The 27,900-nt window shown below is 33.5% G+C and overlaps 1 protein-coding gene across 2 annotated transcripts; it reads left to right on the top strand.

The window, feature by feature from the left end:
- Positions 1-573: 573 nt before the first annotated feature.
- LOC137808428 (protein MICRORCHIDIA 1) lies at positions 574-26,382 on the top strand. Of its 2 annotated transcripts, none has more exons than XR_011080706.1 (18): positions 574-968; positions 1,676-1,750; positions 3,237-3,271; positions 3,982-4,060; positions 4,172-4,261; positions 5,471-5,546; positions 8,026-8,104; positions 8,192-8,320; positions 9,274-9,372; positions 10,997-11,104; positions 11,190-11,339; positions 16,455-16,553; positions 18,315-18,366; positions 18,454-18,565; positions 19,788-20,022; positions 23,619-23,741; positions 24,605-24,678; positions 25,756-25,798. XR_011080706.1 is itself a non-coding variant. In XM_068609534.1 (18 exons), exons 1-18 carry the CDS (start codon positions 710-712, stop codon positions 25,980-25,982), a joined length of 1,896 nt encoding a protein of 631 aa, XP_068465635.1. In that variant the 5' UTR covers positions 574-709; the 3' UTR covers positions 25,983-26,382. The 2 variants fall into 2 exon arrangements, 1 of the variants encoding a protein (XP_068465635.1); XM_068609534.1 differs by lacking the exon at positions 23,619-23,741 and adding an exon at positions 25,881-26,382.
- Positions 26,383-27,900: the final 1,518 nt, after the last annotated feature.

The raw sequence follows: 27,900 nt of genomic DNA, 5'->3' as shown, positions 1-27,900 counted from the left end.
AACCCAACTCGACTCGTCCACGATGGACCTAAAATAATTTAGTCTGAGGTGGGACTAACCTCTTGCAATTAAGAAAACAAGTACTTGCATTTCTTAACCACTTTTAAGTAGAACAATATTAACCACTTTTAAGGAGAACAATATTGTTTTCAAATAAAAAGAATTAAAGTATTAAAATTACTTTCATTTTAAAATCAATTGGTTACATTCATTTCAACCATTAATGTTAGATCATTCCTATCCGTTTTTGTTTTGAAACTACCAATGTTATGGTCAATTTAATAAATTTTTTTAACTAAAAGAACACATTGATACATTATAAAAAAAAAGAACCTATTGATACAAAGTTGAGAACAATATAACAATATGGGACAAATGATCAAATCTATAAGATATAAAAGTCAAAATATAACCTAAATGTTTGAGTAAAAAAGTTAAAAATATAAGAATGAAAATATTTTTATACTGACTTCTTTATAAACACTTACAAGACAGTGACATAAACTAATTATAAAAGTTCTTTTATATAGTTTCACAAAATTTGTATTTAAACTTTCGTATAAAATAATATGCGACGAAATGTACTATTTATCTTTATTTCTTAAACGTACTTCTCCTGAAACATAACACGCACGCTCATTCTCCGTATTTTCGCCATCGAAAACCCGCGCACAGCAGTTAATTTCCTAGTGTACTCGATTCCGCTTCCATGTCCCTGTTTCCCAAAACTGAGAAAAACGACGTCCTCGTCGTCGACATTGATAGCGAGAGCGAAGACGGCGACACCGTAGTTTCCACCATAAAAGACGAGTTGTCACAGAAGATTCCATCGTCTCAAGTCGAGCTTGTGCAGCAAGAAACACCTGTGTCGAGTTCCGCTCTTTCGGTTCCCGACGGCCGGTTCAGAAGTTTCTGGAAAGCCGGGGATTTCGTTGTTGGTCCCTCTTCGAAGCCCGCGCCCTTTCAAGGTTTTGCACATTTAGCCCTATGCCGTTTTAGTATTTTTTCATTCCTCCGAAATTTAATTTCATTATTCACACAGTTCTCTTAGGTTATATTTTGACGAAGGTGTGTGGAGGGAAATGGTTGATAGAGTTATATATATGTATGTATGTGTGTGTCTATATATATATATAATATTCTAAAATTGAATGATCGATGGTCGGAAAGTTACATGCTAACCTGTCATACAAGGTTTTAAACTGTGATCGTGATCGTGATTTTGTCGCAATTATTGATATTGTGGAAAATTGCAGACAAATGCAGCGGATGTGCCACAGTTGCAGTCGCGGATACTCCATGAACCTTGAAGTTGCGGGCCAAATTGCGGTCCTTGATCATTTTTTTAAAACCATGGTTTTATTTTATTTCTTTCATTTTTGAAAAGCGTTTACCTGTATAAGTTGTGAAGAGTCAAATAGACGGAGCAGTGGAAGAGACTGATCTCCGGATATCTTTTGAGTGTCCATAACTGAATTAAAACAATGAAAAACAACTTAAAAAGAAAAAAAGTGGCTATAGATTAAGGGTCATCTGGTTCCTTCTTAATATTGTGATGTATGACGGCTTTATTATTAAGTTATTGGTTCAGGTTCAAAAGTTAACCCTTATTTCTCTTTCTCCTCTAAACCCTTCCATTCAGGCATACCCTTAACTGTTATGTCTCCAATTGCAGGTCACTTAGAACATGCTCGGGTGCACCCCAAGTTTCTGCATTCTAATGCAACTTCCCATAAATGGGCTTTTGGAGGTGTGGTTTCTTTGCCTCTGTTGTATTTGAAAATATTTTGGGAGTTGGTTTGATTTATAGAATAAATTCATTGTTTGAAAAGTTAAGATAAGAATTGATTTACTTTTGAAATCCTTTTGATTCAAATTGTTTGCCTAGATTTGGTTTGATTTTAGTTTTAATAATTTTAATATTTATTTTCTCTCTTATTAGTTTTACTCTCGTACGTATTCCAAGTAAATGCATTAAAGGAAATTACTTTATTCAAGTTGTTCCATGCATGAATTTTGATATGCAAAATATGTCCAATTTATAGTGCTAGTTTTCGTAATTACACTCCAAAAATGTTACCTTTTTGGCCTGGTTTGTGTGTAAAATTTACTTCTATTGAGAGACTTGGTAATTTTCTTCCTGACATACAATTTTTTTTATGGTTTGGAATGTAATTGTCTGTTTCCCAAGATACATATTGTTGCTTTTGTAGTTTTGTTTAGTTGGAAGGAATCAATGATGCACAAATATGATACATATCTGATGCAACAGTATGATTATTCTGAAGATATAGGATACAGTATGTCTAAGAAACTTATCTAGATAGCTATAAAATTAATAAAACATAACACATAATTGCAATTTTGCAAATCTAAGTTAACATACTAGAAATAAAAATTTATCAATCAATCTCATTAATAATATCCTATTGTGATTGTGATTGTCTACACTACACATAGGAATCATATCAATCTAGATAGCTATAAAATTAATAAAACATAACACATAATTGCAATTTTGCAAATCTAAGTTAACATACTAGAAATAAAAATTTATCAATTAATCTCATTAATAATATCCTATTGTGATTGTGATTGTCTACACTACACATAGGAATCATATCAATCTAATTTTTTCTTGAAATCATCTATGAAGATGGCAATTTCCCTTTTTGGTTCATCAAGGGCCAATGCCTCTATGTTTCTATTGGACAGATTTTTTGTGTGGATACAAATTTGTATCTGTGAAGTATCTGAGGGTGTTGGTTTTGGATACGTGAAGCAAATTATAGGTTCAATAAGGTTGGAATATAGTGGTACTGGTTAGATTAGATTTTTCATGCAACTACTGCAAGCTGCTACCACTCATGAATTTGGTTGTTTGGCAAAGCTAGAGCCTGATGTAACTTATGCTCTCAGGCTTTATGAAGTGTTAACTCGTCAAATAGAAAACATTTGCAGACTCTCTTTGTATGTATCCAATATGTTGAAAGACTTTTATCTTATTGAATTGAAGTCTCAAGTCGCTGTCTGTTTTTGTTTCTACAATTTAGGATGGTTTTATTTAGTAATAAAACTGATATGTTTCTAAGATAATTTTTGGACAGTAAGAAGGGTGTTTGGAATATCTAAATGTTTCTTTTAAATGTTGAATGAAGAATTATTGTTTTAAATATTTTTCATATATGATGCATCATTTGTCTATTCATAATATATATGCCTTTCTTAATTGGCAGCAATTGCTGAGCTAGTGGATAATGCTGTTGATGAGGTATGATTCCAGTAAAAAGTATTTTACTCTTTTCTAGGCTGTAAGATAATCCTAGTTAGTCAGTGTGAACAAAATATTGTTGAGGACTTTTAGGTTTGTGGTGAGCTACTATGGTTTAAGTGATCTTTTGATTGACTTTATATTATGGCATTTCAAAGTTGGTCTACCGACAAGGGTTGGCTCACCTGGTTGATGGGGATAAAAATTTGTGTTCTCCATTTGCATGGGTTTTAAACCCCTTTGATTAGTAGTCATGCTTGGTGATAATTCCTCCTTGGGAAATTCATTGATGCCCAAGGTTAGTTGAATAGCCTCCTTGGAAGAAGAAATACTTGGAGTTGGATATTTGAGGTAATCCTATGAGTGGGTTTCTACCTTCTCCTTTGTGGTCCTACTATCCTATTCTCTTAGACATGCCTCTAGTGCCCCGAGTCACTGTCTTGGATCACTATTTCTGAAACAAAGATATTTATTTTGAATGGAACAAACGAATTAGGTTTAAAAGGATCATGAATATTTTGAATTTGAATCAACAATACCTTAATATTAGTCATATTTGTTTGGCTGTAGAACTGGAAAATCACTTGCATGCTTGCAAAACTTTCCTCGAACAAAGTCCTGTCTATGAGGAACTATTGATAAGCTATTTTGGAATTGTTGTAATAGAATATGAGTATTACTGAATACTGAATTTTGCTCTGTACTTTAAGATTCAAAATGGGGCAACTTTTGTAAAGATTGATAAGTTTGATGTCAAGAAGGATAATTCACCAGCATTATGTTTCCTAGGTATGCTATCTAATTCCAAACATGCTTATTCTTTACTGTCAGTAGTAATTTTTTGTTTTGATGTTTGTTATTGGCCACAAAGGCTTAATGGAGCACATGTTTCCTATGCAGATGATGGTGGTGGAATGGATCCTAACTCAATTCGAAAATGCATGAGCTTGGGTTATTCATCAAAGAAGTCAAAGACAACAATTGGACAGTGTATCTGAATTTATTTATTCATTTCTTTAATCTTTTCTGCTTCTGACATAAAGAACTCTACGAATGTTAATATTTGCATATACATTTATATCCCTTTCAAAAGGTGTTCAATTTGTTTTTTTGTAGATACATGTACTATTTTGTATATTTTAGGGTAAGAACAATGATGGAAGTATTTAAAGAGGGACTCTAAAACGCATTTATGTCTCTTTCTCTCTTAAATAGAAAGCTGATTTTATCATGACTATCAGTTAAAGAAGATATACATGTGCTATTAAGTTGTGTGTCTGTTATGTTCTTTAATCTATGAAGCGTTTCTTCTATTTTTCATGGCTTAATTGCAATTTTAGTTCCTTTAGTTTGGACTGTGTGGTTTTTTCCACAATTTTTAAGCCAATTAAGTCCCTATATTTTTATAATTAAGCAAATTTGATCCCTTTGGAAATTTTCTTTCATCTAAATCCCCGAGATTCTTATTTTCTACTCGAAATCTTTATAAATTGAACCAATTAGATGGCTTAAACTGAAACATAAAATTGCACCCAAAATAAATAAATAAAAAACTAAAATTTCCCTCTCCGAACCTTAGTCATACATCCTACAAAGTTCATTCATTTTTAACAAATTTCTTTAAATTTCATACTTCTAAACCCTTATAAATAACTTCACATCTTAAATCTATCATAAACCGATAGAAAAAGGAATATTAGAGGCTATAATATTAGTAATTCAAAAACTCAGTGAGCTCAGTGGCTCTACAAGCAAGGAAAAGAAACATAGTCTAAGACTCCTCCCACAGAGAAGAATACTTTCCTAACATATTTCTAAAAATATTCATTAATTGTGACACAGTTCAGGAGTACCCAACACATGGCAAAAGCTCATTTGGCAAGTGTTGTGTTCGAAAAGTGTGGGAGATGCTGTTCTACGAGGTGTTGGTGCTCCCTAGCAACTGACTGATTAGCCTAACTACTAACACTACCATGTACAAAGTGACAGCTGTCACACTGACAAACTTACTGGAGCAACTTGAACGCAGAAATTATTCATTCTCACAGATTTTAAAATTGAGAGACTTAATTGACTAAGAAAATTTTGGAATTATAGGAGTCAAAAAAGTATAATTAAGCCATTTTTTTTGGGGTGAATGTTGTTAATTTTGATGCACTTTACTTGTTTCTTTCTAAGTAACATCTTGTTTTATGCTAGATGGCAACGGATTCAAGACTAGTACCATGAGACTGGGCGCTGATGCTATTGTTTTCAGTAGGGCAAGGCATTCAGGGTACATTTTTTAATTGGTTTGTGTTATTCTATTTTAACTTTCTTAAATTTTCTGTTTTTCCTTGTTGAATGTTTCTTTGCCCCTTGGCTGTTAACTATTCAGTTGAACTGTATGGGGAAGTATGTGCAGGTGCAACGGTAGCATGCTGAACTAGTAGTGTTAACATAAGTGGTTGAAGGCTTGCATTATTAATTAGTAATTACCTATTAATTTTATTCCTTTGTGCTGCAGGCCATGTTTGATATGATCTGCATCTATTTTAGATTACTAGTTATAGTAAAATAGGGGTTTAATGGGCATATTTTGATATTGTGGTGTAGGTGTGGTTTAGTTGTGGTGTCTATCATGATTTCTTGTTTTTTTTGTTGAATAAGTTCCTGATTCACTTGGCAGACTTGTTTAAGCTGCTAATGTACACTGTTTTGGCGTCCTAATGTAATACAGAGGATGCCTTTTAAACTGAAAGAAAAGTTTCTTGGTGATTGGTGAAAGATTTACCTAGTATGATCATTGGGTCTAATCAGCTTTGTCCTATCCATATTCCCTCCATACCAATGCCACTCATGCTCGCCTCCCTTGTGTCATGTGACCACCTGTCAACTCTGTCAGATTCTTCTCTAATAGATTTCTCATGAACCTATGAAAGAGAAATGGGAAATTTAAATTGATGAGGTACAAGGAAGCAAACAATTGAGAATAGGAGAAAGGATTCTACACCGAGGGTTTCTCCATTCTACACATTTCTAACTCTTTGAATACGCCTTCCATCTTTACTTTCTTCTATTTGTACATGTTAAAGTATAAGAAAGAGAGAAACATTGAGCTGAAACCATATCTTTTTATAGTGAGAAAAAGAACCCAATACAATAAATAGAGGATATTTGATATGCTCTAATAATAAAGACATGTTACATGATGATTAAAAATATTCCTAATAATTAATATGGTAGCAAACATGTTACAAACATTGCTACATATGAAAAAATAGAGCACTCCTCTGATTTGAGTTACAAATAACAGGAAGATGGTAGCAAGCATAGATGGCTACCCTGCCTCTGATGTAAGCAGCCAAAAATGCCCTGCATAGATTCAATACCCTTTTCTATTTCAGCTTTGTCCTATCCATATTCCCTCCATACCAATGCCACTCATGCTCGCCTCCCTTGTGTCATGTGACCACCTGTCAACTCTGTCAGATTCTTCTCTAATAGATTTCTCATGAACCTATGAAAGAGAAATGGGAAATTTAAATTGATGAGATACAAGGAAGCAAACAATTGAGAATAGGAGAAAGGATTCTACACCGAGGGTTTCTCCATTCTACACATTTCTAACTCTTTGAATACGCCTTCCATCTTTACTTTCTTCTATTTGTACATGTTAAAGTATAAGAAAGAGAGAAACATTGAGCTGAAACCATATCTTTTTATAGTGAGAAAAAGAACCCAATACAATAAATAGAGGATATTTGATATGCTCTAATAATAAAGACATGTTACATGATAATTAAAAATATTCCTAATAATTAATATATATATATATATATATATATATGTATAGTCCTGATATTCCTGATTATATAGGATAAACTCCTTATCCTAATCTTCCTGATTATATAGATCAACTTCTATAATTATAACACTCCCCCTCAAGCAGGAGCATATATAGGTAATATGCGCGTAGCTTGTTGCTAATATAATCAATCTTGGGTCCTCTTAGAGATATGGTGAATATGTCTTCCAATTGTTCATCAGAGTTGACAAATCTAGTGGTGATGTCTCCAAGCTCCAATTTTTCTCTTTTGAAATTGCAATCCACCTCAATATGTTTGGTCCTTTCATGAAAGACAAGATTAGAGGCAATGTGTAATGCCTGCTAGGTTGTCACATACAAGGTGCATTTGGGAACTTTCTTCAAATTTAAGCTCATTGAGGATTTGTTTTAACTATATGAGCTCACAAGTGACTAATGTCATTATCATGTGTTCTACTTCTGTTCTTGACCTTGCCACAACATTTTGTTTCTTACTTTTCTATGATTAAATTACCTTCGACAAAAACATAATACTTTGAAATGGAGTGTCTGCTGCTTGGTGAACCTGCCCATTCAGCATCAAAATACCCAACAATTTGTTTATTTCCGTTATCTTTGCAAGTGAAGCCTTTTTCAAGAGCCTTATAATATTCTTGATTATATACGATCAATTCCTTATTCTAACATTTCTGATTTTATAAGGTCAATTTTTTATTTCTATGATTATAACAGTGCAGTTGAAGAATCCTTTAGTGAACTAACTATAACACAATGCTTGGAAGAGAGGAAAAGTAGTGTAAAAGTGAGCTAAACATGGACAATAATGTATTTTCTTTTGTTTGGTTAAAGAAAGAAAAGTGGTGCTTTAGAAACAAAATTTCAAAATTCTCCTTTTCCATTTTCTCTAATTTTGTTCTTCTAATTTCTAAAACTTCTAATTTTTCAGCCGGGCAACACAAAGTGTGGGTCTACTATCCTATACTTTTTTGCGGAGAACTGGGCAAGATGACGTAGTTGTTCCAATGGTGATATTTCCTTCTTCTAATGTTTAAATACGTAATAGAAAATGTTTTCTGCTTTCTCATTTTTATTTAGTTTTCTTTTCCTTGCAGATAGATTTTGACATATCTGGCCATTGGGCTGAGCCAATTATTTATAGCTCACAGGATGAATGGTCAGCGAACTTGAAAACAATTCTTGATTGGTCTCCATTCACATCAAAGGAGGAGCTCATGCTTCAGGTTCATTTCAATTGATTGTATGTTGACAAAAAAATTATTGTTTTGAAATGATCAGAAATAAATGTTTTTGCATATAGTTATGTTGATTTTTGGTAATGTTTCAAATGGTTATTTGCCTGTAGAAAACATCTTATCCTAGAGAATGTCTTTTGGTAATTTTTCCAGATTCATTGTCTAAATTATGCACTAATTAATTGTGTATCTCTGAGCACCCTTGATTGCTGTGCAATTTTTTCTTTTTGATGAGAAAGCTTCATTAGATGAAGAAATTACAATGGAGTGTTTGAAATCTTCTGCAATGAACAGTCAAAGACAAAACAGCTAAGAAAAAGAAAACATGAATGACAGAGCTTTTGATAGGTTTGTTAGTTGAAAGACTTGTTTAATGAGTTAGTTGGGTAAGTTGGTTGAGAAATAGGGCATGATGCCTAGTATTTCCTTTAAAAGATTGTATTCTTTTTACCAAATAGAAGCTGAAATATCTAATCTTATCTCAAATACATTTTTATGCCATAAAAATCTTGTTAATTATGTTCCAAGTTTATGCAACAAATTCAATTTTAAATTGCACATTGCTGCTATACGTTAGTTTCTAACAAAACCATATTCAACTTTGTTATACATTCTAAAATTTTGGCACTAAATGGCTCTGTTTGTTGGGGGAATTTAGTCTTGAGCATGCCCATGAGGTTTGTTCAAGTTGAAGTTAAGGGCTAAAAGTAGATTTTTTCTCAATTTACCATTACCAGGTGTGCATATTTTCTCAACTTTTTCTATTTGCTGACATATATTGTAGCAACTGTCCAAAACACTAGCATGTAAACCACTTCCAATTGATGTTTGTAATAATAAATTGAATGTATTATAGAGAGCCATTGATAACTCTTCTTTCATTTTAAAAAGTCGATGCATTGTGGACTCCTTTCATTGACCAGTTTGTTTATACTTTTCAGTTTGATGATATAGGATCACATGGAACCAAAGTTTTAATTTACAATTTGTGGTTGAATGATGAAGGGATATATGAATTGAGTTTTGATGACGATGTTGAGGTATGTTGTATTTCTTCACTACTATACAAACGTTATTCATTTTTAGGTTTGTTTTGGAAATGCATTTTGAATTATTCTTTATTGGTGGAGGATATATTCAGATATATCTTGGTTAGTATTTGTTGAAATTGCAAGGTTTGAGTTGGAAAAGTATGTTCAAAACAAAAGTAGGTAATGAAGGCATATATTAATAGGGTTCCATTGTGACAAAATAAATTAGAAAATTATTGACGATTCCACATTGACTAAAGATATGGTCAAATTGTAGTATGTAAGCTGAGGCAAACCTCATCTTGCAAGTCGATTTTATAAGGTTGATGTTGGAGATCCTACATCGACTAGAGATTAGAGCCTTTCATTGCATATAAGTGAGTGCAAACCTCAACCCTATGAGCCGGTTTTATAGGGTTGAGTTAGGCTTAAAGTCCACTTTGTAATATGGTATCAGAGCCATTTCGAGCCTATCCTAACGAGTATTTGTGTTGGGCCTATCGTGCCACCCGCTATCGGGCCGCTATCGGACCACCCAAAATATATAGTCCCACGCACGAGTTGGTAGTCTCGGTGTGAGGGGTGTGTGTTGGAGATCCCACATCGACTAGAGATTAGAGCCTTTCATTGTATATAAGTGGGTGCAAACCTCACCTCATTGAGCCGGTTTTATGGGGTTGAGTTAGGCTTAAAGTCCACTCTTTCGTAACAGTTGAGTTGGACTTAAATCTCATTTTCAGTTAAGAGTAAATGTTTTGATAAGCTACATAGCCCTTCCCAGTCACGATTGGAGAACAAGTTTGACATGGCTTACTAAAACAGTGAAGATAACTTTTTTTATGTTCGTAGAAAAACGCCGTAGAGAGTCATAAAGCACACAACAATATTCTGTGGTGGCTGCAACACAATCTGACATCTGGATTGAAGTGTGTTGTGTAAATGCACCTGAAACAAGTAGTTAGGGATGGGTGCATGTCAGATCACATGGACCTGAAACTTCGGGTCTTGGTAGAATGACATCGTCTGCCTATGGAAGAGGCAATCTTACAGGAGAAAATTTTGGTGATGGTTATCGACAATTGTGGCTCTTGGGCAGAGGTGAAATAAGTTGTTGGGCACAAAGAAGGTGCCAAGGCAGCAATTAAGGCTGTTGAAATGTGGAACAGCTGAAGTTTATTTCTTGTTTGGGTACTTATGATGATTGTCACTCTTTTAGATGGGCTATATTACAGCTGAAGTCTAAGATTTATACAGGTTACTTATAATGGAAATAAACTCTATTAGTCAAAATTTCAGCAAGCCACACTAACTTGATTTATTTTATGGAATAATGATCTTTTTTGTTCATTTGGTTATTGTTAATTTTTTCTGCTACATCTTAACTACCTATGTCAATGCTTACAAATTGGTGGTACCAATTACCAACTATCATATTTGGCCAATTTTTCGTGTCTGATCACAAGTCTTGCTGTTGATATAATTTGTGTTACTGGCATATCTATTATGGTGTATATGTGTGATGCGTAAGCACATCAGTGTGCATCTTTCTAGATGCTGTTTCTATAACTTTTCAATTACTTGACATCATTAATCATTTTGATAGCAGTTATGAACATCTGGTCTTTTTGCACAGGATATTATGCTGAGAGATGAGGCTAACCATGGGGCTGAGAAAAAACTGAACAAAAAAACTGTTCAGCTTCAGTCACATATTTCTTACCGCATTCGTTATTCTTTACGGGTAACACTTGAGATATCAATTGTGTTTATTGGTGTTGTTTTCCTATTTTTGTTGTGTATTCTAATTGACACTTTAAATGTTTCAGGCATATGTTTCGATGTTGTACCTTAGAAAATTTTCTAACTTCAAAATCATGCTAAGGGGTAAACTTGTGGATCAATTCAACATAGTAGATGACTTGATACATTCAAAAGTAATTCCATATAGGCCTCAACTAGCCATTGCATCAAATGAGGTAGGATACATGATATGGAATGTCAATTCAAAGTTGTTTAAAGCAATTTTGTGGCACCTCCACGAAACTTGCCACATATTCCTCATAGTAAAGATATACATGAACTAGAAGTCTTATTGGCATGAAACTTCTTTGTGTGGTTGTTATGCTCCAAAAGTTAAATAAAAAACTTTTATTGAATTGCCAGAGGAATTGTTATTGTTTGTTTGTAAAACTTGCAATATTTTTTTTAATAGTAATTTTTATAATTTTTGCATTATAAACCTCTTAATACTATAGTGTGTGAGGGAAGGACCAACAAAAGAAACACTTAAGACTGAAAATATGAAAAAAGAGCTCAAGAGATTGATTATCTCTTAGTTGATCCTTGTTTTATAGAGGAAAAAATTACATCAGGAATACTAAAAGGTACAAGAAGAAAAATACATCAATACCTGAAGGTACAAGAAAAAAAACCCTATATCTAGGTAATTAATGCTAATAAGCAAAGCATCTTTTTTAGGATAAACTACTTAACCTATCTAAACAAGTTTAAGTTATATTAACCAAAATAAATCATTCTAACTGCTCCCCCTCAAATTGTATGTGCCAAGCTTAAAACATATAAATTGAATCTGAGGTCCTCTTATGGATTTTGTTAACACATCTGATAGTTGATAATTGGATCCAACAAACTCAAGACAAACTTCTTTGGACAACATCTTTTCTCAAATAAAATGATAGTCAAGCTCTATGTGTTTGGTCCTCTCATGCAATATAGGGTTATTGGCAATGTCGAGAGTTGCTCGATTATCACAATACATCTTCATTTGTTGGATCTCACCAAATTTTAATTCTTGAAATATTGTTTCACCCACAAGTTTGCAAGTAGAGACACCATTGCCCTATATTCAACTTTAACACTAGATTCGAGACAACCACAATTTTGTTTCTTGCTTTTCAAAGAATTAATGTTGCCTCCAATGAAAACTCAATAACCTGTAGTGGAGCGATTATCCATAGGAGAGGCTGCCCAATCGGCATTACTGTGCAAATGATAGATTGTGAGGTATCTTGAGATGCAAATGATAATATTCCAATGACCAATACAAGGATTTTTCATAAACTGACTAACAACACCCGCTGCAAAAGATAGATTCGATCTAGTAATGGTGAGATAAATAAGCTTCCCATCAAGTCTTATATATCACTTTGGGTAGGAGAGAGGTTCACTTTGATTTGCCATTAATTTTTTATATTGATCCATAGGGCTATCGGCTGGTCTACAGTTAGTCATGCCTATTTCTTCCAAAATATCTAAAACATATTTCCTTTGAGAAACTATAATACTTTCCTTAGATTGAGCCACTTTAATACCTAAAAAGTATTTGAGACATCTAAGGTCTTTGGTCTGAAAGTGGCTGCATAAATGTTCTTTTATTGGTGAGATTCTAGTCACATCATTCCCTGTAGTGACTATGCCATTGACATACATAAGTAAACACATTTTCCATGAGAAGTATGACAATAGAAAACTAAATGATCTGTCTCATTGCGTTTTCCAAAAGTTTGAATAATATGTGACTGAATTTTCCAAACAAAGTATGAGAATATTGCTTGAGACCATATAGACACCATTTTAAATTTACAAACCAAGTCTGACTCCCCTTGAACAACAAATCCAGTAGGTAAAAGTATCACTATGAAGGAAAACATTTTTATGTCTAATTGATGAAGAGGTCAGTTACATATAGTTGTCATGAGAAAGAAGAGACACACAATAGTCATTTTGGCTATGGAGAAAATATATTACCATAATCAAGGCTATAGATCTGAGTAATATCCTTTGGTCAACAATCTAGCTTGGAGGCGATCAAATTCACCATTTGGCCCTACTTTAATGGCATAAACACAATGACAACCAACAACCTTTGGTCTAGGTGGAAGAGGAACTAAGTCCCATTTTCCATTATTTTCAAGAGCCTACATTTCAACAATCATGGTTTGTCACCATCTTAGATGATCAATTGCCTTTTTCACATTTTTAGGAATGGTAATGGAAGATAAGAAGAGATAAAAGAAGAGTAGGAAGGGGACACACAATGATAGCTTATAATAGTGTAAATAGGATGAGGATTGCGTGTAGAGCGAGTACCTTTTCGAGTCACAATAGGCCAATTGGAATTTTTATTATCAGGAGATTTGGTATGAGATGATGGTGAAGGACTTGATGAAAAGGACTCACCATGTGTTATTGGACTAGTCACTTTGGTAAGTGAGAAGAGGAGTAGGTAATGATGCAGGTGAACTAGGTTGATGAGAGGAGTTTGGACTATTGGGTGAAGTTGAAATAAGGTTAAGAAGAGGATGCTCAAAGGGCTCAACTAAAGACATGGGCAAGATATCTTGGACATAACATCTTGTGTGGTGGAAAAGTTTCTTTGAAAAAGGTGACACTTGTAGACATGTAATACTTGTTTTAGAGGAATAACATCAATACCCTTTTTGAAGATGAGAATATCCTAAAAGGACACATTTGATAGTTTGAGCTGAGAGTTTGTCCAAACCTGGAGACAGATTATGTACAAAACACACAACCAAAGACTTGTGGAGAAATGTGAAACAAAGGTTCATCTAGAAACACAATGGAATATGAAACTTTATTGTCCAAAGAAGAGGGCATTCTATTAATAAGATAACATGCAATAAGAATGACATCACTCTAGTGATGGACATGTTTATTGGCACCAAGCAACAAGGTACAAATGGTTTCAACTAAGTGTTCTTTCTCTCTATTATACCATTTTGCTGAGGTGTACGAGGACAAATGAATTGGTGTGAAATGCCATGTGAATTTTAAGGAGTAGAAAAACCAGAAGAAAAGTACTCTCTAGCATTATCACTCCTTAAGATCTTGATCACTTTGCAAAATTGGTTTTTAATTTCATTCAGTAAAGAGACAACGATATGCAAAAGTTCAGACCGATCTTTCCTTAAGTAAACCTAAGTACGACAAGAATGTTCATCAATAAGAGTGACAAAATAATGAAACCCAAAGGATAAGCCTCAACTTGGACCCTAAATGTCAGAATGAATTATAGAAAAGACAGAGTTGCATCTTATTTTAGTTCTTTTAGGAAAAGACCGAATATGTTTTCCTAGTTGACATGGCTCACATTATAAGACTTGGAGTTTGTTATCTTCGGGAATCATCCTTTTTAATTTTGATAAATGTAGATGACCTAAGTGATCATGAAAAGCGTAAGAGATGGAGATGTTAAACAAGATTTGATGGTTTAGTGCCCAAATAGTAGTGTCCTCTAGATTCATGTCCTTCACCAATTAGTCAACATGCAATGCGCTCTTGTATGACAAAAGAATTTGGATAAAAGATTATAGAACAATTTAAAGATTTAGTCAATTGACTTAAAGAAATTAGGTTAAAAGGACAATTAGGGACAAAAAGAACATGCTTTAGGTTCAAAGACGGAGAAAGGGAGATTTGACCAACTTCTTGAGATGTAACCTTGGATCCATTGGCTAAAGTAAAAGCATGAAGATTTTTAGGATGAGAAATGAAAGAAAATAAGGAAGTATTACTAGAAATGTGACCGGAAATACCTATTTCAATTATCCATGGACTTTGACATTCAAAGGTTTGAAAAATGCTAGTTGTTGGCATACTAGAATGGGTGAAGGTTGAGCTTGGTTGTCGGACTTCAACCTAAGATATTCTTCATTAGAAAATTGTGATTCAACCTTTTTAGATTGAAAGATGTTTGCTATCTTGTTAGGAAAACCATGTAAGGAGAAACATTTATTTTGTGTGTGACTAATTCTCCTACAAAAGGAGCATTGAGGGTTGAGTAAGTGAAGGCATATTGAAAGAAGAATCCAACAATAATAAGAAATACAACAACATATAGAGTCCAACTTAACACTCAAATCAACAAGCCAACACATTGATAACAAACCAATATACACCTCCAACACTCAGAATCAAATAAATAACTTCGCTCTACTGGTGACTTGAATCTCTCTCAAAATACAATGAGTACCAATAGTGAGAAACAACAACAATCTGCATTCCACAATGAGTGTTGGCTCTAAAAGGTGGCAAATAGTGGTGGATGAAGAGTATGAAAAAGAGAAGGATAAAGGAGCCTCTCAATCAAAGTTGAAACTAGAGAAACAATGATCAAAACTAGGACAAGGAGGTATGACGAGCTTGGTGGATAAGACATAGATTTGATCCGGTGACGAGAAGGTGGCATGTGACTTTCACGCCTCGAGCCAAAGTGAATGGAGATGATGCACATGACGAAACGTGTTTGAGAATAAGGGGACGTGACCAGGTAGTTTTGATGTTGCATGGCGAAAGGCTCTAAGATCTGGTGGTCATCGGAGAAAAAGATGGCGGAAGGCTGATGATGATAATGCGCAGTGTATTCACTGTATCTCGATGAGACAAACTAGACTAGGTGTTCGTTGTAATAGAAAAGAAGACTATGGAGAGACGATTGCATTGGAGGATGTTGGTGGACGATGGTGGACAACCGCAAAACAAACACTCTGATACCAACATAAGACTGAAAATATGAAAAAGAGCTTAAGAGATTGATTACCTGGAGTTAAAAGAAGAAGATTACATCAGGAATACCAAGAGGTAATTAATGGTAATAAGCAAATCAACTTTTTTAGGACCGATTATTTAACCTATCTGAACAATATATAACCAAGATAAATTATTCTAATAGAAACAACACAATCTCTCACATTGGTAAGGTGGGTAAGACAACAATTTTGAAGAATATTCGTAGTTTCATAAAACATGAGTGGAACATAATGAATTTGATAAGTTGATAGAGAGAAGGCTGTAATAATTTGATGATATGGTAGATAGACCTTGAAGATCTGCATTGTCCTTTTTTTTCTTCTTCTGTTTTATTCATTTCTTGAGTGTATCTTTTTCTTTCTTCTACTGATTTTCTTCCATTTCAGTATCAAAAGAGATATTTATAAATCAGTGTATTTCCAACGAGTACCATTTCAGTTATCTTTATCACTCATGAACATTTCTGTAGAATATTTTTTTTTCTTTTAGATTTTCAAACTAATGAGTTTAGAATGTCTTAGGCCATAGCAGAGACAAAGACAACCATTGGATTTATAAAGGAGGCTGCTTCTATTAAGGTTACTGGATTTAATGTGTACCACAAAAATCGCCTAATCAAGGTTTGTTATGAATGATTGAAATGCCTTATCTGACTTAATGTTTATTTCAGCTGTCTTTTCAAGTATCTTCATTTTATTTATATTCTCTCATTCAATATTGACTTTTCCATGTGCAATGGAATCTGATTTTCTGGTTTAGCTTTTTTTTCCTGAATAAACTTTGATTATTTAGTGGTTGAATATATGAAAAGTGTTGAATAGATCTAAATGGTAACCCACACTGAAAGAATCAGACTTCCTCTCTTCTTTGGGGACACTCCTGATATGGCATAAGCTTTAACCCTATTCCTGCTACTGTGTTGTTCCACATTTGTCGCCCAGTTTCTGTTGCTGTCACAGATCTATTAGTGCTGGTTTACACCCCATTATTTATTTTATTACTAAGTTTCCCCCATCATTGACTATTTAGAGGGATTTAAGTTTTGAAGACTGACCCTCCACCAGAGTGAACTCTATTTGGTGCTCCTGATTCTGAATCCTTGTGCTCTTCCCACTATATTGCTTCTGTAGCTCCTCTTCCACACTCCTTGCTAATCTAATCCCCCAAGTTACATCTTCGGGGTAATTTGTTGTGGCCCTGCTTTTAGTATTTGATTTCAAGCCCCATAGAAAGAAACTACATAAGACTGAAAAGATGCTAAAAAGGGCTTAAGAGATTGTTTATCTCATAGCTGATCCATGTTATTTACAGAAGAAAATTACATCAGAAATAGAAATTGTGTACAAGGAAAAGGCTATTTCTAGGTAATTAATGCTAATAACCAAAACAACTTTTTATGACAGATTACTAAACAAGTTAAGTTATATAATCAAGATAAACTATTCTAACAAAACCCAAAAATTGCTCTTCAATGACATTGACTGTCCTAGCAATTAATACCTCAAACTCCTGAACAAACTCCTCCACTGTGCCCTATTTGTAGCAAAGAAAGCCCTTCATACACATTCTCTATTCTTTTTCCTGTCATAATGTTGCAACAGAGCCCCAGTGAACATTTCCCCAGATAAATGAACTGATAAACACCAACTGTAACTTCTCCCCAGTGAGTCCTCTCCTTCAAAACTTGGCTGCTCCACCATTTTCTGCCCAACATCTACTTGTTTCAGTACCTTCCCTTGAGTTGTGCTAATTACACTTCCACCTTTTTTTGTTCTGAAATTTCTTACCAACCTCTTATTTTATACATTGACATTTGTTGTTTTGAAATAACTACGTATATATTTCCTATGTTTATGTGCTGATCACACACGTTCACTTAGCAAAGCAATGAATGTGCAAGGGAGGTAGGTTTAACTTTTCATTAAGAAGGTTATAAAGGTATTTAGCACCAACCTCAATGGAGATAAATGTAGTTATATCCCCTATATTTTAAAATAATTTAGAGTATTTTATGTTGTGCTAGGATTAGTTTCCATATTTTCTTTTATTTCCTATGATTGGGTTCTATATTTCTTTATTTTGTTAGGATTATGCAATATGATTGAGTATTAATAAAAAAAGGAAATAAGGTTGGTCTTTTATATATTGTGTCATCACGTAACACATGAAATCATGTCACAAACTTGGTGTGTTCATCTCTTTGATCCCCTCTACAACTCCACTCTAAAAGACTTTCATCTGAACATTTAGAATGTCAATTGAAACATGTGGATTTATAGGGAACTCTACATTGCTGTACAACTACAATAGAAATTTCTTTGAATATATTATTTGGTGTTGATTCTAATCCTGACATGGTTAACTTTTTTGTGAGGATGTAGCCCTTCTGGAAAGTAGTTTCCGATGGTTCATCAAAAGGGAGTTGTGTTGTTGGTATGTTTTTTGTTCTTCTCATCTGTTATCTCTGCATATGCTTACTCCACAATTTCCAGGTTTTTTAATTTACTGGCACATACTTAGGAGTTCTTGAAGCCAATTTTATAGAACCAGCACATGACAAGCAGGATTTTGAGAGATCAGTGTTGTTCATTCGGTTGGAAAACAAGCTGAAACAAATGACCATGGATTACTGGTTTGTCTCTGTATTACACAGTTTATCATGAACAGTTTTCTTTTATATATGGGTTCTGCTTTTTTAATTTGTAGTATATTTCTTAATTCACTTGCACACCCCTCAGTAATTTTTTTTTATTAAAAATAAAGGAAAAGAAAAAATAGGATAAATTCCCTTGTGTATATTGAACACATAGGGTTATGTTTATATAGAAAAAAACATACAGAAAATATGGGCTAAGCCCATTACATAAATAGAAATATCTAACAATATCTAAAATATCTAATAATATCTAGCACTCCTCCTCAAGCTGGTGCATATAAATTGTATGTACCCAGTTTGTTACAAATATAATCAATCTTAGGCTCTCGTAAAGATTTAGTAAAAATATCTGGTAATTGATCATTTGAATTAACAAACTAAGTCTTGATATCTCCTGATACAATTTTTTTTCTCCAATAAAATGATAATCAATCTCCATATGTTTGGTCCTTTCATGAAAAATGGATTTGAGCTAATATGAATAGCATCCTGATTATCACATATAAGTTTCATTTTAGTGACCTCTTCAAATTGCAATTCTTTAATTGTTTAAGCCAAATAAGCTCACAAGTAGCTGAGACCAGAGCTCTATATTCTATTTCTGCACTGGATCTCGCCACAACACTTTGTTTCTTGCTCTTCCAAGAGATCAAAATGTTTGCAGTTGATGCTTTAGTTTTTATTTTCTGTTAATGTTCCTTGAGGTTTTAATATTTATTCAAGTTGCAATTTCTTTGGAAGTAAATAACTGTTGCCAGAAGCTGTACACATTAATGTTCCTTGAGGTTTTACTATTTGTTCAAGTTGCAATTTCTTTGGAAGTAAATAACTGTTGCCAGAAGCTGTACACATTGTAATTGTGGTTAGCTACTTTTGCTTTACAATAGGGCCCCATTCATTGAAAATGTGATGGTTTTAGTTGGCCATGAAAGTATATTATATTTGCCGTTATAGGTCCTTCTTTGTACCTATTGGCCACAAGTTTCAGGCACAAACGCACACAATTTACTAGAATGAGAATCATAGTAACTAGATAGCAGAACCATTATCCTCTGCTGTGTTATTTTTATGCAATTACTAGTAATTTTTATTTCAAATGAAAAGCTAATTAGAGCTTTGTGATACATCTTTTCCAAAATATTAACATTATGGGGTTGACAATATCTGATTTATTGATTTTTTTTTCTGGAATAAACAGGAAAGGCCACTGTCACTTGATTGGATATCAGCCCCAAATATTCAAATCACAAAATCTTGTAAAAGAAGCCCAGATTCGAAAATCAGCTGAACTTTCAACTAATCCACAGAATGAATTGCCCTCTGATCAACAGGTTACTGGTGTGGTTCCTCAGCATCCAAACACCCTGAGTTTAAATCAAACAATTGTTGGTCTTGATGTGACTGGCATGCAAGATTTAAGTCGCAAGCAAATTGTAAGTTGTTGGCATTATCTGTAGAAGATTGTATTTATCTGATGCATACAACTGAAATCATACTTGCCACTGTATTTGGGTCGATATATACTTGTCATTTTTTTATTAGAACAGAGACATAGAATGAGTGAGATTAGTCGCATGAACAGAAAAGAAAAGAGAGAAAGAACAAGATAAGAGATATGGTAATAAATAGAAATTTTTATATCTCACCTCACTTCTTTTGTCACATATATAGAGCATTAGTATCTTTAGTGCACATTTAGAAATAGTTTGTTAACAACTCAATAACTAGCAAACATAAAATCACTAACTAATGAAATATCTACAACACTTCCGCTCAATTCAGATTAGCATTAAATCACACCTATGATGTCTCTAATAACCTTGAATCAGTCAAGCTTAAGAAACTTTGTTAAAATATCAGCCACTCAAGCATTAGTATTGCAATATTTCAACCCAAACTTCCATTACTGACATGATCTCTGAGGAAGTGAAATCTTGTTTGAATATGGTTGCTCCTTTCATGAGATAAGCTTATAACAGTTATTGTCTTTTAGCTTTTTCACAGGCCCTTCTCTTCAATCTTCATTTCTGACATAAAGTTTCTAAAGCGACAAGGACAAGCTCCCATTGAGGCTGAAATGTATTCAACCTCACACAAGGACAGTGCCACCAATGACTCCTTAGAACACCAGGAAATAGAACACCTTGTGTTACTTTTATAACCCCAAAATCTGAGTCGGCCAAATATGTCATAATTCATCAGAAATATTTCTGCAATGGTTTGAGTGCAGCAACCAATAGTCCAGAAGTTCCTTTCACATATCTTAGAATCCTATTAGCTGTAAGCATATGGGAAAGCCTTGAATTATCCATAAATATACTAATCAACCCTACTACATAAGCTATGTCAGGCTTGCTGCTAAACAAAAAACATAATGATCCAACAATCTGCTTGTGCAAGGTTTCATCTACTGACTTGACACTTCCTTCTCCATCTTTGGGCAGAGTTACAATATAACATGTGGAAGCTTTACATTATTTGTTGTGTCCCATTCCTTGTTAAAAAAATAGGATAAGAATCCAAGATATTAATTTCAAACTCCAACATTATTCTCCTTTTAAACTTCCTCTTCTAAGTTTGTATTGAGAAATGCATTCATAACTTCTAGTTGGTGTCTTTCAAGATTGGTAACCAAAGACATTAGTACATTAATAGTTTTGAGCTTTGCTATAGGGGCAAACATCTTTGAATAATTTATGTATAAGATTGGGTATAACCTTGGACAACCAAGTTTTCTTTTTGAGTTGTACTTTGTTGAATGTAACAGGCTTAGCCCATATTTTCTGTTTATCTGTTATGTTATTCTGTTATTGTTTCTATCTATAAATAAACAACCTTGTGTGTATTTTACACAAGGGATATTAATCCTATATTTATTTTCTTTCTATATTCTAAATATGGTTTCTAGAACATAGGATTAGGGTTCAATTTTTCCTACTAAACCAACTGTTCACCAGTGTTTACCAACCGTTTCCTCCCTGCCACTGCCAAAGCTGCCGCCACCGTTGTTGTCGATTGATTGACGCCTGGACCTGCCCTTCTCATCTATGGCTTCTTCCGCTGCCACTATTATTGATCTGTTTATCTATACTAGTTATGTCAATGTTCATCTTTCCATTGACAAATTATATGGAACTAATTATGACATTTGATCCTTGGATATTAAATTATGGCTTAAGAGTCAAGGTTATGTTGATCATCTTACTTAGTGTGTTCCCAATGTTGCTGAAAATGAGGTTTCCTATTGATTGAAAATTGATGCTCAATTATGTGTTATTAAATCTACCATTCACTCATCTTTAAAACAATTTTTTCATGCTTATGAGATGTGTTCAAAAGTTTAGGAACAATCGAAATTATTATACACCAATGACACTCAACGTCTTTATGGCGTGTATCAAAATCTCCTCACCGTTGTTGCTCCCAAACGTCTTGATGGTAAAATGGCTGAATATCTGGGTAAAATCATGTTCTTCTTCATGATTCTAATGAGTTATTGTCTCCTGCCTCCACTCCTTCTCAAGAACTAGAGCAACGGTCAAAGTTTTTATGTTATTGGACTTACATTGCCTTTTTAATGATTATTCTCATGTCCATTAAAAGATTTTGGGATCTCCTGGTGTGCCAAATTTTACTTCTACTTGTTCTACCCTTCTGTGTGCTAGGAAAACACACCACTGATATACCTCCTCCTGTTGATGACTCTTCTGCTTTAGTCTCTCAGCGTATTGATCACAAAATCACCATCTTTATGAGATTCATGAATAAATTTATGATTTGAATGAGAAGGTTGTTTTGTTCTAGAAATTGTGACCTTCTGGTTCCTCGAACTCTATGTAATGCAAGTTTTGATCATTGGATTCAAAAGGTTGTGTTTCAGGTACTGTTGTGTCTTCACAGTGAGGACTTGGATAACACTTGTGTTTATTTTCGTTAGTTTAAATACAATCAATTTCTGATTTGAAAGTGATTTATTGGTTAAAGAAGTCGTGGAGACCATGCGAAATTCAACTTTTTATGATGTGTCTTGGAAGGTTTTGAAATAAAAAAGGTGGCATGCAACTTTGAAATCAAATAAAAGCACTTGTATCCCTTTTGTATGGGTTTGTAACAAATAAACTCACCTCTTAGCTTGAGGCTTGGGTTTATTTTATAGTTTTCTTCATGCTTAACAAATATAGTGCACCCAAATACTTTTAGGGGTAAAGTTGATGAAAATCTATTTTGCGGAAAATAATTTAGAAATACCCTTGAAAGAGTTTTGGAGTTCAATGATTTACTTGGCAATCTATTATTGAAGTAAGTTACTACCAATATGGCTTCTCCCCTAAGGTATTTAGGAACCATATTTTAAAATAAGAGAGCTCTACTCTAGCTACTTCCAAAAGGTGTTTATTTTTCTTCCAGCCACTTCATTTTGGGGGTGTATCAGCATGTGCTTTTTGATGTACATTTCCATTTTCCATGAAAATTTATTGAAGTTTTTGTTGAATTTTGTCCCCACTGTTGCTTATATATATATATATATATATATATATATATACACACACACACACATATACATACATATGTGCGTGTATATATATTGTGCAATTGAGTGCTTATCATTCTTAAGTGTTTTAAAAATTTATTCCATTTCAATTTTGTCCTTGTTAGCACACTCAGGTGAACCTAGTATGGTCCTCGATAAATGTGATTGTTTACCGGAAGAGGTTGAAATGAGAATATCTACCGGGGGTTAGATTCTGTGTAATGTTGGGATAAATAATGGGAAGATGTCTTGCCCCGACAAGTTAAAGATGACATTTTATATTGAAAAATCCAAGAAACAAATGTTCAGTATAGTTGAAATTTGTATGGTCTAGGCAGTTAATATTATTTCATTATCCCTAGGAAGTCGAAACATGACTAGTATTGAGGCTAGTACTTTGATTTAGTCCACTCAATTCTCTTTCATCTGTAAATATGTCGAGTCCAATATTTTTTTAGCGTTGTCAATAATCCTCCCTAGTTCAATTCTGAATCTTAGAAGAAGAATCAAATATTGCTCTGGACAATTTAAATCAAGGGTGATTTTACAAATTGAAAGCTGATTGCATGACAAATTTGGTGCATGAAGGACATCATGGAGGGGTTAATGTTAAAGAGAGAGGTACTGATCCTATTCCTTCTATGTAGAAAAGGAGTTTTATGCTACATTGAATCTTTTGTTTACTGCACACGGGCTATTAGAAGAAAATACCTTTGAATGAATAGCCCATCAGATGGTCAGTGGCTCTGAAATCTATAATCTGAAGTTATTGATTTTTAAAATTACGGGCTGCAATTGAATGAATACCCTTTTGGGGTGGAAAGAGCAAGAGAGATTATTGTCATTTTGAGAAGATTTTATACTATTGTTCCAATTGTTCTGCAGTGAAAGGAGTTGTCTCATTTGTAGATGTTGACAATTTGGTATCTTCAGAGTTGGTTTGGAATGTATTTTTTCTCTATTAGCAGTCTTTTGGGTCTTGATCAGTGTGGTAGAACCTTTGGTGGTTTAGGGTTACCAGCTATCATTGCATTTGTTGAAGAATATGAATTGATACTGATAATTTCCATTTTCACAACTAGAGAAAGAAAGGTTTAGAGTCAAGGCTTTTGATAACTATATCGGAATAGAGAAGAAAATCATTTATGTCTGTAATTATGTTTTAGTAATACAGCCAATAATTTATGGACAGTGTTAGTTCCATTGAGGAAACCATTCTACCACAATTCGGGAGAAAATCAGGAATCAATAAATAACATATTACCTATGATTCGATCATGATTAAGATTTTACTCAAATCTTATTCCGAAAAGACTTATTACAGTATCAAATCAAGACATAAATTTATAAAATAATTGATTGAAAATTAAGGAAAGACTTGAAAAAAACTACCATTTGTTTATATGTACCCATTGAATAAAATTTTCTATTTTATTTACGTATGCAAGATTTTGTGGGTCATGAACATGTATTTTTTCTTACAGGGTACAATGGTTGGAACTCCGCAGTCTGTATCTGTTGATGAAATCTGTGCAGAAAACATACAACTATTTGAGAGGTAAATATATTTTTTAAAAATTGTCTTCAAGAGTGAAGACAAAAAAAAATTCTTTTTCATCCTTGGTTATACTTTTTTAATGGCTATACTCGTTCCTTCTATGTACTGCTTGATCAATCATCTTCCCTGATCCCTTTGTCGTACATCAACCAGACCATTTTTACTTGTTACTTCACCTACTGTGACAAGGATGTGTAATTTTTAGTTGCTTGGCTCTGTTATATCTCTATATTTTCCGTTTTGTGATATAATCTTATGTACCCTACATGTATTATTCTATAATTTTGCATGTTTGTGGGTTAGGATCCCATTGGCAATGGTTTACATTTCCTAATTTCTTATTCTGGCAATACCATGATTCTGATAAAATACTTTGTTGGATTAGATAATGTTAGGATCCATTTGCAATGTATGGGAACATTGAAAGTATGGGATTCTAGTGGGGGGTACATAAAATCTTGGACTCTCCAATACAATAGCCAGCTTGTGGTGTGTGTGGATCTCTCAAGGTTGTTATCAATTGTTATTAGAGCATTCCACCATGTCTCAGTTGCAAACATGCTGCGCTGGGGTGACGTCAATGTTCCAGTTTTTAACGGCTAGTGCACAGCTAGCCCGCTGGACGTGGTATGATATTAGGATCTAAATGCACGTATGGAACTTGGAGTCGTACATTGGAAGACTGAGATTCTAGTATTGGGTGTATAATGCCGTGTACTATCTCACAATAATAGTTAGCTTTTGTAGTTTGGTTCTTCCATGGTTCTTATATATTTTTATCCTGCAATCTTATACCTGAAATTTCCCACTAATTCATTATTTTCTACTTTATCACGATATTTTAATTATACCTGAAATTTGGTTCTTATATATGTACTCTCCAAATAATTAATTATTAATACCTATCACATGACATGGCATGTGGAGTGTTGTATAGTATTTCAAAAAATTTGGCAATGCAAGATTAACATGGCAATCACTTTGGGGTGTATCTGTATGTATTACCTTGATGTGCCTGGGCTTCTTGTTTACTTGTTTTATTGTTGAATAGAATTCCACTGAAACCCTTTTCCGCAGGTGTGAGGAGTATAGGTTAAAGGAGACAGAACTGAAAAAGACGGTAATAGTAGTCAAATTACAAAATTTGATTATTGTGATCTAATTAATCGTTGTGTTTTAATTGTTAGTGTTGCTGATGTTAGGTTGTAGTCTTGGAAGAGGAATATAAACAAATCCAGAAGAAATGCGCCGTTCTTGCTTCACTCTTGGAGATCAAGAGGAAGGAGAAGCATGTTAAGGGATGAAGCATCATGTCGATGAGAGGCAAGTTGATTGCGTTTCGTAATTACCTTTCAAGTAATGTCTGAGTGTAAAAGTAGCTGTTTTGAAATTACTATGAAAAGCTCTTAATTTGTTTTTGAACCTCTGTTTTTTCGGTTATATGTTTCTCCTGTTTTTGTCAAAGAAATCAAATCAGATAATCTGTGCTTTTGGAAAAGGGGGTTGCGAAGAGCAAAGAGGACCTTGTTTAAACATCGAAATCCTGATTATTATACAATTCATGACTAGCGTTATTAGGCTACATTAATACCATTTTAAAAGTAATTGTAAAAGATAAACACAATTTATAAATTTGGTATGTTTTTTTACTGTCAGTGCCATATTTTCGCCACTGAAGTTAATATGCAACGGACATTTGTTCAAGTATTTTTATCTATCATTTATCTGGAATTTAATTGAATGTGTTAAAATTATAAACCTTCTTTTCGTTCACTACATGTGAATTGTACTGTATTTGATTTTGTAATTACTTTTAAAAGTAATTTAAATGATATTTAATTAATTGATAATCTGGTAATTTTTTTGCTGACAATTGTTTAAGTTTAAATTCCAGATCCTCCCTCAGCTTTTGCATGGATAGGATAGTGTAACAAATAAGTGCACCTAAAAATAATATCTACTAAAAGATTAAGCCTAGCTTTAAAACCTTTTCTATGAAATGTTCCAGAGTGTTATATTATCTTCTTTTTGCAGAGATTAAGTCAAGGACCTTGAATTTCTCACGAACTTATTTAATATTCATGTCATTAAAAGGATAGTTTGAACTTTATCAAATCCAGAAATAGTGTGTGTAAATGCAAGCAGGTAGCAATAGCAGGAGGAAAGAAACAGAAAAAAAAAACTACATCCCACCACATTCTAAAACTTGAAACCCTTTCTGACTAATTTTCTGTTCCATTATTTCCCTCTCCTCTTCCATAATCACAACACAACAACCATGACGTTGAGAAGTCAGTGATCGAAATTAATTTGATTATTATTATTATATTATTTAATTATGATATAACTTGTGCACATGATGTAGCTAATGGTTCGTATACTAACCCTATGAATTTATTCATAATTTATCATCTCTTAGTATGTTAGTTTTTTATATTTATTTTATTGTATTATTTACGAAGGAGTCTTGTTCTATTGTGTATTCAATGTGTATATCATTTTCATTCATTTACTATATTGTTGGATATATTATTTATATGCTGGTAATATTTAACACGCTAGATCTTTTCAGATATGTTGCCGCATTCTATTTGAATCATTGAGTCTATATTAATGATTTTAATCAACCAACCCTGTTAATAGACATTAGTTTTTTGTATTCATTACATACGAAAATGTCATGTAATACGTTGATATATATATATATATATATATATATATATATATATTTAACATGACATTTACATTGTAGTGTGATGTTGAAGACATGTCAGATTTTTAATGACAGTTCATCTATCTCTAAATTTGTGGGTGACTTTGACCCTAATGTTAACTCATTGGAGTTGGTTGCCTCGGTTGTTGGTGCTTCTCCAATAATCAGACACACAGTAATGGTCATATGCAGTAAGAAGTTAGTACATGCATAACTAATTTCAGAAGATTAACACTTGCGTTAGTTATTATTTAAGGTCACGATTGTAATGTACAAAACATTGTAGTATTGCATTTTTAATTCATCTTAGTATATGTTACTTGGATCTCCCTAATGTATTTTTAAGCCAGTTGAAATAACATTCTGGTTCTTATTAGTATTATTTCTTTTGTTTCTTTGCTTTCTTTTAATCTCGGGTGCCACTGTTCCAGCACTTTTACTAACTGTAAACTTTTAATACAGGTCTTTATTATTTAGAAAGTATTGGGTTTGTTTTCTAATATTTATTA

This window comes from Phaseolus vulgaris, chromosome 3, assembly GCF_000499845.2.
Source record: "Phaseolus vulgaris cultivar G19833 chromosome 3, P. vulgaris v2.0, whole genome shotgun sequence".
Lineage (NCBI taxonomy): Eukaryota > Viridiplantae > Streptophyta > Magnoliopsida > Fabales > Fabaceae > Phaseolus > Phaseolus vulgaris.
This window is presented reverse-complemented; position numbering and strand designations above follow the sequence as displayed.